This window comes from Triticum aestivum, chromosome 7D (genome assembly GCF_018294505.1).
Source record: "Triticum aestivum cultivar Chinese Spring chromosome 7D, IWGSC CS RefSeq v2.1, whole genome shotgun sequence".
Classification (NCBI taxonomy): Eukaryota; Viridiplantae; Streptophyta; class Magnoliopsida; order Poales; family Poaceae; genus Triticum; species Triticum aestivum.
Window position 1 is genome coordinate 47,040,714 of NC_057814.1, and position 19,694 is coordinate 47,060,407.

Genomic DNA, 19,694 nt, shown 5'->3' on the forward strand with positions numbered 1-19,694 from the left:
AGTTTATTTGTGAAATTTAGCACGTTTATAATGTACATCGATGTTCTTTCTTTGCGAAGGGGTACATCGATGTTCTAACGTACTGTATTTTTTTTAGAATTATTGAAAACTATCAAATATAATGTTCATGAAGTTATCGTTATTATCCTTGCAAAAAAATCTTTAAATATTAATTAGTACTCCTAATTTCTCTTTAAAACTAATTGTTACTTCTTTTGAGAAAAAGAACTAATTGTTACTGGACAATGGATCTAATTTTCACCTTTTGATCCGTTCCGTTCACGATGGACACACCACGACGGACTTACGGCCCATTAGAAAACGAAACCGACTCCATAGAAGAGTTCAAAGCCCAACCCACCGATCCGCGCACCGCCAAAGCCCGACCGAGCCAGCCCTCCCCCTCCGGCGCCGACCCACCGCCGCTCACCATGGAGCCCGCGGCGATGGACCGCATCGCCGCCCGGCTCTCCGCCGTCGACGGCCTCTACTTCCCCACGGCCTTCCTCCGCACCTCGCCGCCGCCGGAGACGCGCAAGTCCGCCCTCCTCGACCTCCTCTCCCGCGACGCGCCGCTCTTCCTCGAGCGGTACGGCGCCGCGCTGCGCCCGGACGAGCTGGCCCCCTTCGACGCCCTCCGGGATGACTACGAGGTGGGCTGGCACCTCCGCCGCCTCCGCGCCGCGGCCGCCGGGGAGGCCCCGGCCCCCGCGCGCGTGCGCAACCGGCGCCGCGCCTACCTCCACCGCCTGGTGAGCCAGGGGGACTACTTCTCCGAGGAGGCGATGCGGGAGCGGGAGCCGTACCTGCACCACGAGTACCTCGGCAGGTTCCAGGACCCCTTCGGGCGGGCCATGGTGCGGCCCGGGGAGAAGTTCTCCGAGACGCTGATGCGGCGGGCCGAGGAGGCCGTCATCGTGGAGAAGATCCGCGGGGAGCAGATCAGGAGGGGTGTTGACCCCAGCGAGTGGGTCGGCGGCCCCGTTGAGCGGCCGATGATGGGGCAGGAGGAAGAGGAGGAGGAAGAGGAAGAAGAGGAGGAGGAGGAAGAAGAGGAAGAAGAGAACATCGGCATGGAGGAGAACACCGAGAATCTTAGCTCGACTGAGGTTTGCTTGCTGCCAATTAGTATTACTCTCTGCATGTTCTGACTTGATTGTGCCTAATTTCTGTGTTACAATTGCTTGCACTTACATAGAACTGTACAAGTTTGTGTTGCGATGATACATTGAGGCGATGTAGTTGCGCTTACATCGATTTCGCTTATATCAAACTCGCTCTGACTTGTAGAATATTAATTTTGATTTGTAGTCTGCTTTGTCTATGGAAAATAGTAATCTACACTGTGTGAAGTCTTCAGATGTACTCCCTCTGTAACTTAATGTAAGACGTTTTTGCTGTAAAAACGTCTTACGTTAAGTTACAGAGGTTGTAGAAAATTACTTGTTTTACAGGTATGACTGTATTACATCAAACCCAGTAAATGGTTAGGTAGGAAAAAAAAACATCTTTTTCTGCAGAGCTGCTTTAGAGTTTCCTTAAATGTAGTTTGCAGTTGCAGATACCCTGCAATAGCATCTTGGTTGGTTATGTTTACGCTAGGATACGGTTTCTATTTATTCATGTTTTTTGTGTGTGAAATGCGTTCTTTGTATGGCATTGTGTAACTGCTAGTTTGCTAGTTACGTAGTTCTAACTTCAGATCTATCAGACCCGCTCTAAGAAACTAGGATTAATATGGTTTGTTATTACATAGTTCTAATTCAGATATATCGGACCCACTCTAAGAAACTAGGATTACTATGGCACCATGTAACTGCTATTAGATAGTTCTAACTTCAGATATAGTGCTTTTGGGTGGGCCCTCATTCGCCAAACCTTTGAGTGCACTGCCCGTCGTATGTGACTTTCCAATTTGGAGAATCGAATTGAAGCCCTTTTTTTGCTCAGTCTATCTGGACCATTTTGTGCAATAGGAATGGATTCTCAGATATTCTAATATAGGTATATATCAGCCTTCCTGCAAGTCCTAGTCTTCACCTTTTGTAAGATGTGTGTCAATTGGGCCAAGGTCGGGACCGTGGTCGTCCGTCTCCGCTTTGCTGGCCTCAGAACACCCAAGGAAACTAGGATTACCTTTTTCTTTCTGAAACATTTGTAACCGCGGGTTGGTGTAGCCTCGGCTGTAGCTGTGGTCAGATTTAGAAACTCTCATTGTTAACTCTGCAGTATTTTATTGTCGGCTAGGGCCCTGTGATGAATCTGTAAACATCATATGCACCTCGCATTTTTACCGTACATTTAAGTGGTGAGGAAGAAACAAGTTGAAAGTAAACAGATCACTGGATTAGTTCTTGACTAGAACAGATGCATGACATTATGGCCCAACTGTGTCGGTCTCAACTTGATGTAGAGCTGTTGTCCGGAGAAATGACAATCTGGTTCAGCAGGCCAATATGCTAGACTCAATCAATCTAAGGCGTATCTTTCATTTACTGTCGCTTTTGGTTTGCGCTTGCGGCATTTGCCTTTTCTTATTTGACTGGAGAGAAAAACCAGGATATCTTTCCTCTGAGTTTAGATAGATCTATTTTTTCAATCTCCCTTTTCCTTACTAAGATACTCTGGTAGAGCAGTAGTAAACTCTGCCGTAGCAGATTATTAGACGTTCATTTTCTTCCTAACCCCTGGTCGCAGCTGGTTGCACACGACGATAACGCTGGGTGCCCGAACGAGACTGCAGGCCCCCCTGCAGGGACTTTCAAGCCGATATTGTCCCCCGAGGAGATGGAGGATCAGCTGGAGCAGTTCACCTCGGTGATGCAGGAGAAGTTCCTGTCAGGCCAAGACTCGGAGCACATGGACTACCTCCAGATCGACAACGACGAGATGCTGGACGACCACTGGTCCAGGGAGGCCAACTACGACGCGGAGGACAAGTACTTCAACGAAGATTAGGACGGTCCACAATGTAGTCGGCTGCTATTTAAGTTGCATACTCGGTCAGTGGCGTACGTCGGGCATGTTCAGACCCTGTAGTGTTGTTTGTTAGCAGCATGTAAATATATGATGCAACCGTGTATGTGTTGGACACAGGCACACAGTTTACACATCCCCATGAGTTGTGATGAGCTCTATCCAAGGTATAGTATCAGGCAGTAGGCTAATCGTCTGGTTCTATGTTGCTACCGGTTACAGAGCTGGTGTTTTTTTGACCTTTCTCCCTTTGTTTCTCAGTGGAGTTTGATACTTCTCGGTCTCGCTTTCACTCTTGGTGCTGTTAGTTTCTCCTTGTCAAAATGTAGGTCAAGTGGCATGGCATGTGACCTTTTTCTTTTTCCTTATTTATTCTTCAGCGGACGCAGAGCATTCAACACCGTTTAGTCTCCATCTTGCTTGGGCATGGTGTATTATGACCTCACTGTCCGTGTGCTGGACCAAGATAAGATATGACTTTCATGTGTAATGCATGTTTTGTTGTATCATGACCTCTGTGATGGTTGTTCTGGACCAGGATATATTACATGTCTATAAAAAGAAGTGGATTGTTTATGTTGGGTTTCCTTGTGGCAGAAGAAAACGGCTTCACCAGAATTGTGTTGTTTAGCACTGTGGGTTCAATATCAGCAGTCGTATCCACAAAACAGTGTTGGGGCCAGCCACCAACTGACTCTTCATCCTGGCAATAGGAAAAGAGGCGTAAGGGCAACTCCAACAACGTGGATCACCAATGACAGCAGGTGGAGCGCCGGCCATTCAACCGGAGTCAACAAATTAAAGCGGACACTGATTTCTTGAAATAATTTTTACATACATACATGGCAAAAGGACCTAAAAACGACTAAATCCTACTCTACTCCTTCCCGTTGGAGGTGAGGTCGTCGTCCTCCGCCTCCAGCACCTCGAAAAACCGGTTCCTCGTTGCCGCGGGGTGTTGTGCACGAAGGTGAGCATGGCCTGGTTGACATGGATGGTTGCAGGGTTCGCCGAAACCATGGCCGTGATGACAGGTTCTCTAGTTGGTCCTCCGCTAGTCGGTGCTCCTCCCGGAGCTCAAGGTTGTAGTGATGCTCTGCCTGTAGCAGTCTGAACGCGGACACCGGTGGCTCCTCCTCCTTGGTCTCCTTGGCTTTCTCCCTTTATTTGGTTGGAAGAAGAAAAGGCCCGGCCGGCCACACCTCGTGAAATTCAGGTGAGGATTATTACTTGAGGAGGGAGAGGCTCGTGGCTTTTTCACGGCCTTTGTTTCTGTCAGCTTCACTTGGCTTCGGATCATCCGTGGAATCGCTTCACTGGTAAAGCTGATTTGCGTACTCAAGTACGCTCGGACGTTCTTCAGACAATTGCACTGAAGATGGCCCGATTCTCAGATTTATCTTCATTGCCAAAGATGATGATTCCTAATAGATAGATGTTTTGTTTCGGCTTCTGATTTTTTTTTCCTACAAGAATCTGCTGCCTAAAGGTGAAACTAACAGGGTCTAGCATTTTTTAGAGAAAAACAGGAGGCCAAATAGTAGTAGTAGTAGTACCAAAAAAGCAAATAATAATTATCCTGGCTTGTGATCAATATTTTTTTTGTCTTGTCCACTATTTGTGTCTCCAAATCCTGGCTCAGTCCCTATTTGTGGGCGTCGTATCATATGAATCCGCTAGTTTTGTGCACCCGTGCATTCGAAGAGTTTCTAGCCGGCCGATCTAAATCGTGTGTGGCTGATCAATCGAATTAATTTTGCACTAAAAGGCCCACGCCTGCCCTGTTTATTTTACAAATTAGCCCCTAAATCGAATAACTTCGGAACCCTCGTCTTATCTCTAAACAACACGCGTGCTAGTTCTTCCAACGGCGACGGCGACAAGCTCGGCTCCAAGTCTGCAACATGCGTCGGTGCTCGCGGTCGCCGGAAGCTAGATGCCATTCTTCGGCCCCGACGCGGTCTGCCGTGCCCTAGCCAAGGTCTGTCGCCGCCGCCGTGCACATCCTCCTCTCACCGGTCCTGATACCGAGGCTGCTGGCGTCCGCAGCCTCCGCGCCGTCGGATTGCACTGCGTGCTCGTCCTGTGGGTGCCTGATAACAGACTCGCGTGGGCTGTGGACATGGCAGGCTTGGAGCTCGAGAGATTGGCCTGCTACAGACTCTGAATTTTCATCGTTCTTGTAACTGTATCTAGTACTTGCAGATTGGCTTCTGTACAGCCAACTGATTCCAATTGTTCGCTGTTGGGTGTGCGTGTAGCTCGGGAGTCTAGAATGTGATGTACATCGTTTGTGAACATTGATTATTTAGAGAGACATGAGTGTAAGTTAATCTGAATGGAAAATTGAGAAAGAAAGATTTCTAATAACCTTGTTCGTATTTGCAATTTGAGGTGTTCTTGTGTGACTTAATGACTGAATCAAGCCACAGATGTTCAGATGTGTTAGCCAAAAATAAAATTATCATAAAAACATATGGAAGTTCACATACTGAAACCTTCATCATCATACCAAATGGTACCTAAACCTTTTCTTTGGAGGTTCCTCTCAACTTTGGTGAAGCAAGCAAGCGAACCAGCGTAATTCACAGAGTGCAGCGAACCATAGCTGAAGTACTTACTAACAGTTTAGCAGCCTAAGTCCTAATCCTGGGCCTCTGTATTGATACAAGATCTGTAATGTGTTTCACCTTTGTCAGTCCAACTTTAATGACAGAAAGCTGGGCGCCTTTTCACAAACTGGTTGACTATATGATACAGGTGTGCCATGTGTTCCAATGGAAAACGATATACATTTCCTCACAAATGCAGTGGCGATCAAGACTCGGGTAGCAAGAGTAAGAACTGAAACATGCTGAAAACTATGCTAAAATCAATTATTCATGTCAATTTACTAAGTCGTACAAAGACATGTGGTTACTGCAAGCTTCATAACCTGATAGAAAAACTGCAATTCATTGAATCTGCTCACCACTAAGTCAAACAGTTGGACAAAATAATTATTTGATCCATTACACAAAGAAATTTTATACATCGAATAAAACAATACTATTGATAAAGCATTTATTTTTCTTGCAAGAGGTGTAGCTTTCATGATGCACAATCTGTAATTCTGTATGCATGACATGCACATTCATGACTTCTTTTCCTTGACCCTTTTTCTTTGGACAATTGCGACTATCATGAAACCCTACTTGGTTGCACGTCTTGCACGAGCGTGCGACCTTGGCCTTGGCTTCTTCGTTCTTCTCTTTCAGTTCTTCCCCATTCATCTCCTTTCCTCTCCTTATTCTTTTACTTCTCCCTGCCGAACGAACATCATTTGACGGGTGTATGTTAACTTGAGTAGGGATGTTGCAACCAATAAATGCCTCATATTCCTCTTGCCTAGTGTGCTTCACTGCAGGAACCCTCGCTGACTTGGAGAAGCCTGTATGTCTGACAGGTGTCTATGCTTGCTTTGTTACATGTGTAGAATGCATTCTTTGCACTCTCAATAACTCGACGATTTGATCTGATCAAGTGACCATGATTGTAGTGCTCAACCCATGATTCTATCTTGTAGGTATCATTACCACACAACTTCATGTCCATAAAACTTATAGAACTTCTCAACAGCCTGTAATCCTTCAAATATCATGCCTAAATTAGGCTTCAAATTCTCTTCACATTCCGGTGTAAAAGACGAACACTTAAACATAAACAATGAATTAGTAAGCACCATTGTGTATAAATTACTGAAGTGAATACAACCAGGAAGCAATTGACTCACGGGGAGAGGAACACTTGCTTTCTTTACAGGTGTCGTAAATCTTTCCTCCTCCAACTGCATTTGCAAGCTATTGGTAGATTGCATTGCTGCACAAGCCACAAACAGATACAGAATTAGCCTCTGAAACGAGAATCACTCATGTACAGTATATGAAATCCATATTTTGGCCACATCTCATACGCCACCAGCCAATCAAAATCTGGCTGCTCACCTTTTAATAAATTAATAATTTTCTATACTAGTTAGGCAAAGCTATAAGAGAATACGGTCTATTGATCTGGTCAACTCTGCACATGGCCATGCACACCAATTCTATTTCTGCATGTGTGTGTTTGCGTGTTGTGAGTTGTGGCGAGCTAGCTACCTGGTAGTCCCTAGGTGAGGCACCTTAGCTCCAGATCGCTCGGGCATCGGGAGAAAATCAAGTCACCTTGACATGCGTACCTCGCACCAAGAAGTACACGGCGGCCGCGTCAGGAGATCGAGATGAACCCAACTGCAATCGATCAGTATCCTGTGTCGTCGGTGTTTAGGGCGCACGGCGAGGTCTCCGTCTTTGGCCGCGGGTCGCCGCCGTAGTGATCGGATCTGCGACGTGGGGTGGGACAGGGGTGCCCGTGCAAATTCGCAGGCCTGACTTACAGAGGTTGCGGGCTTATTTTTGAAAAAATACACCGGAATCAGCTCTAACGCGACGATTTAGATCGGACGACTGAAACGATCCGGATGTAGGGATACATGAAACTTGAGGATTCATAGGATACGACACCCTATTTGTGAGGGTGTGGGTTGCGTTCTTTAATTAAGAATAAAATAATAAATACTCCCTCGAGAAGGAAATATAATAGTGTTTAGATCGCTATTTTATTACTAGTCTAAGTGATGCGAACCAACATATGGTTTGATTGTTAGAAGGACAGTGGTATCCCCAGTCCACCAGGGTTCATATGCATGTATGTATGAGCGCATGCATATGTGCTGTGTTCTCAAAAGAAAAAAGTAATGTAATTGCTCTTATATTTTTTCTAGAGAGGTTGTACGAGAAGAAACCAAATAAAGCGGTCGCGCTCTTTCCTTTAGGAACAAAAGATGACGCCGTCGCATCCAACGCTGACTTTTTTCGTGGACAGTCTCATAAGATAGGATTATTTGTTCATTTATTTACGGAGATTACGCTGTGGCACACGCCGGTGCCGGCTGTGCCGACCAAACCACCGGAGCGCGCCACCATCGTGAGCCCAATCCGCGGCCGGCATGTCACCCCCAGAGCGCCAGTGCCCCCGCCCCTAAGCAACCAATCATGACGACGGACGAATCCTCCTCCCGCAGATTTGAATCCCTCGCCCCCGCTCTCCTTTCCTCCCCCTTCCCTGGTTTTCTTCCTTCTCATCTATTTTGCGTGGTGGACACGGTTGCAGTTTTCACCAAAACCAAACGCCCCCGTCTCCCTATCTCATCTATTTAACGTGGTGCGTGACGGGTCCGCTCCGGCGTCGGCACTGTGGAGGAGGGCGACAGGGGACGAAGCATAGCTGGAGCTGCCGCTCGTGTCCACCCGTGTGGCGCAGTAGTGTGATGCGGAGGGCCAACTACTGCTTGTCGCCATCCGCCTCACGAAGGAAGGGGTCCCACTTATTGTCGGATCAGTTGCCTTTGGCGTTGCCGATACTAGACATGGTGGAAAGAGATGGTGAGGGGTAACAGATGGGGACTAAGGAGTGGGAGGAGAAGAGACGAAGAACGGAGCGAGAGTGAAGTGGAGCTAGGGCTTGCTCGGGGCGAGGTTTTAGTGGTTATGGAGAGGTCGGGGTGGGACAGCCTAGGTCGGGCTGACGTGGTCCCCTAGCCTCCCCATATCCGCTCTAGATTTGGACCGGATACGGGGGTCCCGGACATGCCAGATGTTTGAGACCATTTTGGGGGCGGCCGGCTGGGTCGGTTTTATCATTTTTGGCTGGTCCGTTCGCCCGGACCGGGCGTAGATGCGCCCTTGTCCTCACGAGGACTTACCATCACGCGCAAAGCAAAGCAAAGAAAAACCATGGCGGATGCCGAGAGAAGACGTGGGACCGAGCAGAGGCAGTACCAGAGCTGGAAGAAACCCAAGCAACGCGGTCGCACTCTTTCCTTTGGAAAGAGGCATCAAACGTTGGCTTTTCGTGAGATTTCCTTTTCAGTTTCCATCACCATCATTGATTTTAAATAAAAAGGGATTACGCACGCCGACCATAGCACCGGAGCGCGCCAGCGCCGTGAGCCCAATCCGCGAGCGGCACGTCACCCCCCAGACCGCCCCTAAGCAACCAGCCGCGACGCCGGACGAATCCTCCCCCCGCAGATTCGAATCCGTCGCCCCCCTTTCCTTCTCTGGTTTCCTTCACCAAAACCAAACGCCTCCGTCTCCCTGTCTATTTAACCCGCCGGCCGCCGCTCCCGACCACTTCGTCTCGCATCGCACGCTTTTCCCCTTTCCCTTTCCCGTCGCCGCCCAATTCGCCGGAGCCAGCCGATCCAGCCGGCCACATCCAACCCCCCGCCAACCCCACCACCGGCCTAATTCTTTGCCCCACGTGCGTGCGTGCGCGCGCCCATCCCCCCTCCTCTCCGGCGACCCCACCCGCGCCAGCGGCGGACATGGCGCGCAACCGCGGCGCCGCCCTGCTCCTGCTGGCGCTCCTCCTCGCCGTCGCGGGAGAGGCGCAGGACGCGCAGGACCAGCTGCCGCCGCGCCCACTCGTCATCCAGCTGCCCACGGAGGAGAAGCGGGCCGAGGGCGCGGACGAGGCGGGGACGGAGCTGCGGTGCGCGAGCTGGAGGACGGCGGGGGAGGCCAACAACCTGGCGCCGTGGGCGGCGGTGCCCAAGAACTGCGTGCCGCACGTGCGCGCCTACCTCACCGGCCCCGCCTACCGCTCCGACCTCGACCTCGTCGCAAGGGAGGCCTCCGCCTACGCCCGCGCCGCCGCCCCGCCCGCCGCCGCGCAAGCCGCCTGGGTCTTCGACATCGACGAGACGCTGCTCTCCAACCTCCCCTACTACGCGCAGCACGGATACGGGTGAGCCATTTCGAGACCGCCGGGCCGGAAGCTCCATTCCTCGACTGAGAATGCTAGTTAATTTGCTGTTCGATTGCAGGCTGGAGCTGTTCGACCACCGGGAGTTCGACCGGTGGGTGGAGACGGGGGAGGCGCCGGCGATCCCCTCCAGCCTCCGCCTCTACAGGGAGGTGCGCGACCTCGGATTCAAGACCTTCCTGCTCACCGGCCGCACCGAGGCCCACGAGGCCGTCACCGTCGACAACCTCAGGAGACAGGGCTTCCACCACTGGGACAAGCTCATACTCAGGTACCTACACTTTCACCGTCCCTCTTCTGCCGTTGCCATTGCACATCACAAGCTCATAGGCAGTAGAAAGTTCATTATGTTGGACTGAATACTCTGTTCTAGTATGCGTTACAGACATGAATTTAGTTAGTGCCACTCCTTTCATCCAAATTCCAACATGGCAGTCTCACAACCTGAGAACAGGGGTGAAATAGTCTTGCTGCGGTGCTGAATTTTCACAGCCACTAATCTTGTTGTAGTCCTCTGCCAACTAGTGTTCCTCATTTCTACATAATGGGATTCTGAAACCTGCCCTCTGTGATGATGTCCAGGGCAGCAGCTGACCGGGAGAAAACGGCGACGGACTACAAGTCGGAGAAGAGGAAGGAGATGGAGGCGGAGGGGTACAAGATCCTGGGCAACTCGGGCGACCAGTGGAGCGACCTGCTGGGCTACTCCATGAGCGCCCGTTCCTTCAAGCTCCCCAACCCAATGTACTACATCCCCTGACACAACGGAGCAAACATGATTGGTGGGCATAGTGTGAGAGATGCAGTGCTTATTTATCTGTTGCGTTCTTCATGCCGGCCCGATTGACTGAACCCTGTACTGACTGACTGAGTGTGCAAAACAAGACTGAGAATGGAATTGAGAAGGAATAATTTATACCGTGCAAAAGGATTGGACCTGTGAGCTTGATTGTGTAATGGATGATATGTGAAATGTTGTTGCTTTGATGGACACATTGTGCCGAAAAGGCGAGGAATCGACATAATCGCTCCGTGAAATATCCTGTGATGTTAAGCAGGAAGATATCTCTTGAAATAATATCTTCTGGGCATAATCTACAAAAATCTAGCCTCCCCATCTCTGCTGAACAAACCAAAAAAAAAGTGGTGTACATCTTCAGATCTTCTTGCATTGTTGCAAGGAAGGAACCAGCTAACAGTAAAACTGCAGTGCTGCACAACCTCTCTTTTGAAGATTTATATTGTGTCAGCAGGATCTGGCATCTACCAACACTTGTGTAGAATCTCTGAGGTTTGAAGGAAGACTGCATCATCAGATTCTGACAGACACCTTTTTATTTTTGTCTACAGAAAGTAACAGCATCCAAGACAAAGTTCAGAATGAATGAATTCCCCCAAAAGGGAGCTACCATGACACGCAAGGTTACCAAAATAAGATGTTCATACTGATACTCTGTTTAGTCCTTGACTTTAAACTGAACCTCAAATTAAATAGGATCAACAGACAGCCAGACAACATGCTGACATTGCACATTTTCATCGTAATAAAAACTACTGCGTGTGTCGTCGCCCATCCAATTTCATTGGACAAATTATACTATCTAGTAGTAAGAATAACAGCACGCTGTGTCTCTGAAACTTTTGGCGACCTTCTGGTTCAGATGGCTTAGGATTTTCAGCGTTGCAGGACCTGCAGAACCAGATGTTTATACCCATACTCTGTTCAGTGCTTGACTTTAAACTGAATCTAAGTAAACAGGATCGACAGCCACACAACATGCTGCCATTGCACATTCTAAAAACAGATGCTCAATCATTTTCTCTTACTCGTAATAAAACTACAGCCCGTGTTGCCCTTACAGTTTTATTTGGACAAACTATCTTTAGTTAGAATAAAACCACAGTGTGCGTCTCCTTGTAAATTTTGACGACCTTCTGGTTCAGAACATCAGATGGCTTACGAACTGCATCGTGTAGTGTTTTTCAGCGTTGCAGGACCTGCAGCACCTGCTTCATCGACGGCCTTGAAGATGGGTTTGTGCCCGTGCAAATTAGCCCTAGCTTCAACACCAGTTGTACCTCACGCGAGTAGGCTGGATCTCGAATTTCTGCATCTATCAGATTTGTCAAATGTATGTCCTCATCATCTTGATGAAATTGCCTCCATGCCCATTGCGCCAAATTCTCGTACCCGCCCCCACCATTTGCACGCCTCCCTGTTACCAGCTCCAGAAGAACCACCCCAAAGCTGTACACATCAACTTTCTCATTCATCTTTCTCGAGCTTCCGAATTCTACAAAACAAATGGTGTAAGTAGTTGTTCACGCAGTTAAAATACAGAGTTCAAAATAACTGAAGTTGTTACCTGGAGCTATGTATCCAAAGGACCCAACCACCGCCGAGACAGACTCTGGCTCGCCGGCTTTAAGCAGTGCGCGAGCTAGACCAAAGTCCGCAATCTTCGCCTTGAACTGAGGATCCAGTAGGATGTTGCTAGACTCCACATCACGGTGTGCTATAGCAGGAGAGCAACCGTGGTGCATGTAACACAGCCCTCTTGCTGCATCGATTGCTATTGACATTCTTATCGGCCAGTTCAACAACCGTCTAGTTGTACTAGTCGTTGGTTCATCTTTCTGATGCAGCCATTCATACAGGCTACCGTTTTCCATGTATTCGTATATGAGGAGCTTTGATTCAGAGCTTGATATGTAGCCAAGCAACTTTATGATATTGGCATGCCGGATGGATCCAAGAATCTCAATTTCAGCTTGAAACTGCTTTTCCAGCACATCATGTTCCAGTTCACCACTACTACACCATATTTGCTTGACAGCTATAACCCCGCCGTTTCTGTTACCAAGGCAGATCTTATATACCTTTCCTGAGCCACCGCTGCCGACAAGGTTTGCATCAATGAGGTTGCAAAGGATGTCTTGAATGTCATAATCAATAGCTTGGAAGGCCGTCAGTTTCCACTGTGGAAATGGGGCATCCGCCTTTTGCTTTGAGGAAAATGCTTTGATCTTAGTTAAACCAATCAGCCCTGTGCATATGAGAATGGTTGAACCAAAAACCAAGAGAATGATTACAAACATCTTCAAGTGCAATCTGGGGCACATAGGAAGGTTGCCAAAGTGGTCGGAGGAACATAAGCCAGGGTTGGAAAGAAAGCTCCATTGGAATCTTTTCATCTCGAAAGGAGATGGAATCTTGCCCGTCAGTTGGTTACTAGAGAAATTGAGTTGGAAGATGGAGGTTAATTGTGACTGTGTAACGTTTTCTGGTAATGGGCCAGATAGAAGATTTTCGTTCAATAAAAGCCATGACAGATTCTTGAGCTTACAGAAATCATCTGGTATGCGACCAGATAGAGAGTTATTGTGTAGATTGAGGACCTCCATATTCTGCATTCTCCAAATCCCATTGGGTATTGTCCCATTCATTGTGTTAGAAGACAAGTCTAAGATTCTAAGTTTGGACAGATTCTTGAGCTTACGGGGATCATCTGGTATGCGACCAGATAGAGAGTTACTGTGCAGATCGAGGGTTTCCATATTCTGCATTCTCCAAATCCCACTAGGTATTGTCCCACTGAGTGTGTTTCAAGACAAATCTAAGATTCTAAGTCGGTTCAGCTTGGATATAGTGTCTGGAATTTCACCAACTATACTCATATTACTCATTGACAATACTTCTAGGTTTGTCAAATTTCCGAACTGTGGATCGATTCTGTGTGAAGCAAAGGGATTGGAGGATAGTTTCAGAACTTGTAGGGACGAAAGCTTGCAGATTGAACTTGGAATACTACCGGATAAGCTATTCGATTCAAGGTTAAGGTAGGAAATCGTTTTCGACAGTAAATGGATATTTAATGGGAGACTACCAACAAAAGAATTGAATGATAGGTCCAGATACTCAAGTCTTGAGCAACTGAAAAGCACCGTAGGGAAAGAACCTGGAATCTTGTTGGACGAAAGGTCAAGGAATGTAAGGTTCTTGAACGAGCAAATTTCTGACGGAATTGGCTTGGAAAGATTGTAATTACTGAGTGAAATACGCGTAACAAAGCCCTCCCGAGTGCAACTGACGCCATCCCACTTACAGTGGCCTGTGTCCATGATGGAGCTCCAGCTGATAGTCGTCTGTTTGCCCCAGTGTTTCTCAAGGCTTAGAAGTGCTTCCTTTTCAGCCTTTCTACTCATGGCTTCAGAGTTGTACCCGAGGAGCGAGCAAATGAGGAGGACTAGAGATAGCTTGTGGAGGATGGTATTGTGAACAATCATCTTGGGCTTGCGGAGGATGGTACGATGGACAAGGTGGGGAATAGCCATGTCACTCATCTCGGGCTTATGGGGGATGTTATGATGAACAATGGGGGAATTATATGTGGTGGAGCTGAAAGAAGACCCATAGTCAAGGTCTACTGATAGACAAGTCAACTTATGTTTCCTGCAATTTCCAAAAAAGAAGAAGTTAGGTTGCCTTCTATGACTAGTGGCCATTCCATGTAGAATAGTTGCTTTTGGCTACTTCTTGGATTTCTTGAGATCTTGAAGGGTCCAACAATCATTGTCTTATTTAAAGTGAAAAACTTGACGAGTTGTTAATAATTTTTGGGAAGGAAGCTTTTGTGCTATGGGCATACAAAAGAATCTTATGTATGATTTACTGCCTAATAATAATCTTCCATCTCTTCAAACATATGGTTAGCATCTGAAATTTCTCTTGCCTTAATTTGGTTTAACTAGGTATAATTGTGAAGGTCTTCAAGATCAACAGATAGGTGACCAACATGGCGCGCAAACAAGCACAGGGAGATAATCAGTAGGTTACCTTTCATTCCTGCTAGTCTTATTTGAACTATTTAGCTACATGAGACAACTTGTGGAGAAACGCGGTGTTCATTTATTTGGTGCGTATTCACGCTGGCCTGATTGACCGTGTACTGACTGTGCGAAACAAAATTGAAATTGATATTGAGATGGAAGAATTTATACTGTAAAAAGGATTCACTAACTTCATGTAGCATAATTTATACTGTACATAGAACTTATACTGTACCAAGTGTCATCATCAGATTCCTCGGGTGGGGTTCAGAGACAGCATCATCAGATTTTGAATAGACACTTCTCTTTGTGTAGGCATGTACAGCAAGTATCTTGTTCCAGAGGCAACAATCTGTGAAGGGCAACATCGCCACCCGCATCCATAATTTGGGCACGGATGGAAACTCCAGTGTGCAAGCTTACCTGCAACCGAAAGTGTTGCCAGAATCATGTTAGTGGTCAATTATTTATCTCCATACTCTCTTCTGCCCATGACAGTAAACTGAATCTCAAAGTAAACAGGATCAACAAACACAATTGCACGGGCATGAGCCAGTAAAGAGCAAATGAATCCTACAAGCATAGGGCATCATTTGTACTCGCTAGAACATAAATGATCCCTGATATCGCATCCACCAGCAATACTGATATCCAGGAAGTTCTTGAGGGAATCAGGGGCGCCATCAACACACTAGTGTGGTCAAGCAAAAATTGGCACGGGCTCAGGCACGCATGAAGCACATTGCTGATCACCTCCTGAGTTCTCAGCGGGGGAGAAAGCATATTTGAAGGTACAATACAATCATATGCCCAGTCATCGGTGGTCAGGTGACCATTTCCTAAGTTTTTCTTGGACGCGTATACCATTCTGGAGAAGATTGGTCCGGCAGCACCTCTCAGAGGTAGCCTAGCGCAACCAGTCTTCCGTGTGCATGTCCCAGATTTTACACCAGCCATACTTCTCTGCTGAACCCGTTACAGGATTTGGAACCTGAAGAAATCCTCGACAGACACGCGTGCAGAATGGGAACCTGGGAAATGGAGCAATCTGCCGCAGGATGATGCAGTGCAGCCACGGCAACAGGAAGTGGAACAGGGGAAGACGGTGGCGTGAGCGGTGTGGGCTAGCGACTACCTGTCAAGTGAGCCCGCGTCGTGTGAGTTAATTTATGTATCACGTCATTATGAGCCTCTGTATGCAACTGGTTCAGCAAGTAAAGAAAGAACCAACCGTAGGTCCCAACTACCCTGAACTTCCCTTTCTGATGCTCTCACCTGGTCATCTTCAGTTCTTGCTCCGTTCTACTTCCAGATATCAGTCTAGCGAAGTAGGAAGGACATAACAATTTGTTTCCTGAGCACCATGTTGCTCATCTCTGCATAATGGAATTCTGAAACGATGTCCAGGGAAGAAGCCGACCGCAAGAAGACAGTAACAGTTTCTAGGCAACTTAGCAAACGTCCTGAATCTGCCGGCTGCACAATTAAGAGCAGAAGAGTCCCTCCCGTTCTATTCGCTTGAGCAACCTATACAAATAACACATTACTTAGAATGCATCCGAACAATATATGAAGAAATAGAAATACTAGAACGCATCAGAAACACTTCTTCCACGTGTTTACAACGATAGAATTGGGAAGAAAAAATCAAGTTTATCCATGGTATATTCAGACGGAAGGCTTTATACCACCCGGCTTATTATTTATGTTAAAAGGAAAAACTAGCACAGATAAGAGAAAACACACAGGAAGTTCCGTAAGGCGTGATATCACCAAAACCCACAGGAAGCACTGCTATTACAGATAAGAGAAAACACACAGGAAGTTCCGTAAGGCGTGATATCACCAAAACCCAGCTCAACGAGATAGCAAACTGTAGTCAGGTGCTTGAGAGAGCTGAACTACATATATAACGTCCAGGATACAACCGAAATCCATAAAGCGCATATAAATTAACAGCAAAGATCAGTATTCTCATTGATGCGTTGTGCCGCCTGCTCCACCTTCACCTTGTCCCCGCCCGTCAAGAAGATCACTCGCTCCTGCATGAAGAATGAAATGGTTTACAGAAGCATTGACTGACTTTCAGTGATCGCTAGGGTGACGAACAAGTTTGTTTACAATAGCCATTTAATTTACAAACATTACATAAAGTGTGCACAGTAGCTCCAAACCTAAAGATCATTGTCCTAGATAATCTTCAAAAAGTACCAATGTCATATACCAACCAAGGCGACAGGAAGTTCATCATTCAATGTTTGATGGCCAGTTTATCGTCTACATTAAATTATTCTTTCCAAGAAGCAACTATTAATACTTCCCAAAAAGAAAATCCCAAACTGTTGTATCTTGCACAGTTTATAGCAAAAATTACTACTTCAATAAGGTCAGGGTTTTTCTAAGGCTTCCATTGAGCTATAAGTGCATTGATTTCCACAGGGAGACAATGACCTTATCCTGAGGTTCCAGACTCAAGACACTGCCACCTGAAGCAGAACCCTTCGAGGGGACACTCACTCCTGTAGTTTAGCATTCACTCATCATTTTGCAGCACATTCGTTTGCAATAAGTTAGATAGTTAAAAATCAGTAGTTCTGAATTAAGGCCAACAGAGCCTTTTGTTCTGATTTTTTTGTTGCACCAATTGTTGCTAGGAGTAGGGTTAGCAGATGCTGCAAAACCTGTTGTGGGTGACTACATAACGTTAACTGCAACTGATAGAGCAATAGCCAAAATAATACTAACTTCAGATGGTTATCGCTGCCCATTTGGGTTGCAAAAGTTACCATTTGGAGTTACCTTTGAGTCACAAAGCAGTTATTATGTTATTCAGTTCCACCACCCCGCATTCTTTACCAATAAATAAGAATAGCTGTTCACATTCTTGCCAAGAGAGACGTGATTCAGGACCATGGTTCAGCCGAACCTATGGTCTATGCCGTACGATTTAACATCCTACTACATGTGGATTTGTGACATGCATGCCAACTGCATTTTTTAATCAACCATGCATGGATCCTCATGAATAGACATGCATGCCAACTGCATTTTTTAATCAACCATGCACGGATCCTCATGAATAGTGTTTAGAAATCAATGGTGTCGAGCATAGGTTCGGCTGAACCATGGTTCCGTAAAACATTTTCGCAGAGATGACCTTGTGCGGCTTACAAATCTTGAGCTACAAATGGCATGGCGATGCAGCCGTCGGCCCATTTTCAGCGCTCGGCCGAAGAAAACGGCTGTGTCGCGTCGCAGGCGCCCTGATCTACACGATCAATGCAGTGACGGCGTCCAGGTTATGTCGACGTGTCTACACGGTCGAGGGACACAGGAGGAAGGGGAGGCATCGTCGGGCAGTGGGGAGGATGGGGGGCCGACCTTGTAGGACGACGTCGTGGATGCGGAGGTTGAAGGCGCGGAAGCGTTCCTCCTGCCCGGCGGCGGGGTTGTCGGCGAGGCGGCAACGGATGGCGCCTTGCCTCGGCGCGCGTGGCGGGGGCCTGGAGGTGCTCGAGCACGGCCCTGGCTGCGCCGTAAGCGTCGTCGCCAGACACCGCGCACGACGCCAGGAAGGCCTCCACGCCGCCGTTCGTGCTGCTGACGTCCTCACGCGCCGCCATCCCCGGCTAGGTGGGGATCGATTGTTCTTGTGGAGGAGGAGGAGGAGCCCGTACGCGAGGGAAGATTGTGGCTACGAAGAAAAGATGAGGAATCGGCGGCGCCGGCGGCGAGGAAGGGTGGCGGCGACCGGTTATGGGGGCGAGAGGTGGCCGACGATGGGGGAGGGAGGCAGCCAACGCACTGGTGGCGGCGGATGCTCGTGCAGGAGGGAGGGTGAGATGCGTGAATCGGGGAAGGGATGGGCGTGCGGGGATCGTGGAGAGAGATAATAAAACCGGTGGGAGGGGGACGAATAAAAAACCGACGGAAAAAAACTAGGGGAGATGGGACGAAAATAAACCAGGGGAGGTGGGACGAAAATTGACCGGCGGAGACTACCAACTGCTCCATTAGGAGTAGAGACTAGGGAGTCCTAGTAGGACTCCACACTTTGGGCGCGCCCTATGAGGGCCGGCCTCCTCCTCCCTCCATCCTTTATATACGTGGCCAGGGGGCACCCCATAGACACACAAGTTGATCATTGATCTCTTAGCTGTGTGCGGTGCCCTCTCCATAGTTACACACCTCGGTCATATCGTCGTAGTGCTTAGGCGAAGCCCTGCGCCGGTAACTTCATCATCACCGTCCCCACGCCGTCGTGCTGGCAGAACTCTCACTCGGCCTCAACTGGATCAAAAGTTCGAGGGACGTCACCGAGCTGAATGTGTGCAGGTCGCTAAGGTGCCGTGCGTTCGGTACTTGGATCGGTTGGATCGCGAAGACGTTCGACTACATCAACCGCGTTACTAAACACTTCCGCTTTCGGTCTACAAGGGTACGTGGACACACTCTCTGATATCTGCTACCTCTTGAGCACTGCGTTGGTTTTCCCTTGAAGAGGAAATGGTGATGCAGTAAAGTACGTAAGTATTTTCCTCAGTTTTTGACAACCAATATATCAATCCAGTAGGAGGCCACGCACGAGTCCTCGCACCTACACAAACAAATAAATCCTCGCAACCAACGCAATAAAGGGGTTGTCAATCCCTTCATGGTCACTTACGAGAGTGAGATCTGATAGATATGATAAGATAATATTTTTGGTATTTTTATGATAAAGATGCAAAGTAAATAAAGCAAAATAAAGACGTTGCCAGAAATAGCTTGTTGACGGGAGATTAATATGATGGAAAATAGACCCGGGGGCCATAGGTTTCACTAGTGGCTTCTCTCGAGAGCATAAGTATTACGGTGGGTAAAAAAATTACTGTTGAGCAATTGACAGAATTGAGCATAGTTATGAGAATATCTAGGTATGATCATGTATATAGGCATCACGTCCACGACAAGTAGACCGACTCCTGCCTGCATCTACTACTATTACTCCACACATCGACCGCTATCCAGCATGCATCTAGAGTATTAAGTTCATAAAAACA

The 19,694-nt window shown here is 47.7% G+C and overlaps 2 protein-coding genes, 1 long non-coding RNA gene and 1 pseudogene across 4 annotated transcripts; 2 read left to right on the forward strand and 2 right to left on the reverse strand.

The window, feature by feature from the left end:
* The first annotated feature begins 364 nt into the window (after positions 1-364).
* LOC123166862 (coiled-coil domain-containing protein 97) lies at positions 365-3,268 on the forward strand. 2 transcript variants are annotated; one of them, XM_044584671.1, is made up of 2 exons: positions 365-1,109; positions 2,698-3,268. In XM_044584671.1, exons 1-2 carry the CDS (start codon positions 432-434, stop codon positions 2,956-2,958), a joined length of 939 nt encoding a protein of 312 aa, XP_044440606.1. In that variant the 5' UTR covers positions 365-431; the 3' UTR covers positions 2,959-3,268. The 2 variants fall into 2 exon arrangements, with proteins under 2 accessions (XP_044440606.1, XP_044440607.1); XM_044584672.1 differs by having other exon boundaries at positions 2,744-3,268.
* Positions 3,269-5,945: 2,677 nt separating this feature from the next.
* Positions 5,946-7,384, reverse strand: LOC123170535 (uncharacterized). The gene is made up of 3 exons (XR_006485246.1): positions 7,193-7,384; positions 6,749-6,834; positions 5,946-6,667 (listed from the first exon to the last, which is right to left on the reverse strand). It is a non-coding gene; the product is annotated as an uncharacterized lncRNA (long non-coding RNA).
* A 1,699-nt stretch (positions 7,385-9,083) lies between these two features.
* On the forward strand, positions 9,084-10,801 carry LOC123169035 (acid phosphatase 1). Its single transcript, XM_044586891.1, has 3 exons — positions 9,084-9,804; positions 9,884-10,093; positions 10,405-10,801. The coding sequence occupies exons 1-3, from the start codon at positions 9,383-9,385 to the stop codon at positions 10,580-10,582; spliced, it is 810 nt and encodes a 269-aa protein (XP_044442826.1). The 5' UTR covers positions 9,084-9,382; the 3' UTR covers positions 10,583-10,801.
* Positions 10,802-11,682: 881 nt separating this feature from the next.
* Positions 11,683-18,666, reverse strand: LOC123169036 (MDIS1-interacting receptor like kinase 1-like; annotated as a pseudogene).
* Between the last annotated feature and the right edge of the window lie 1,028 nt (positions 18,667-19,694).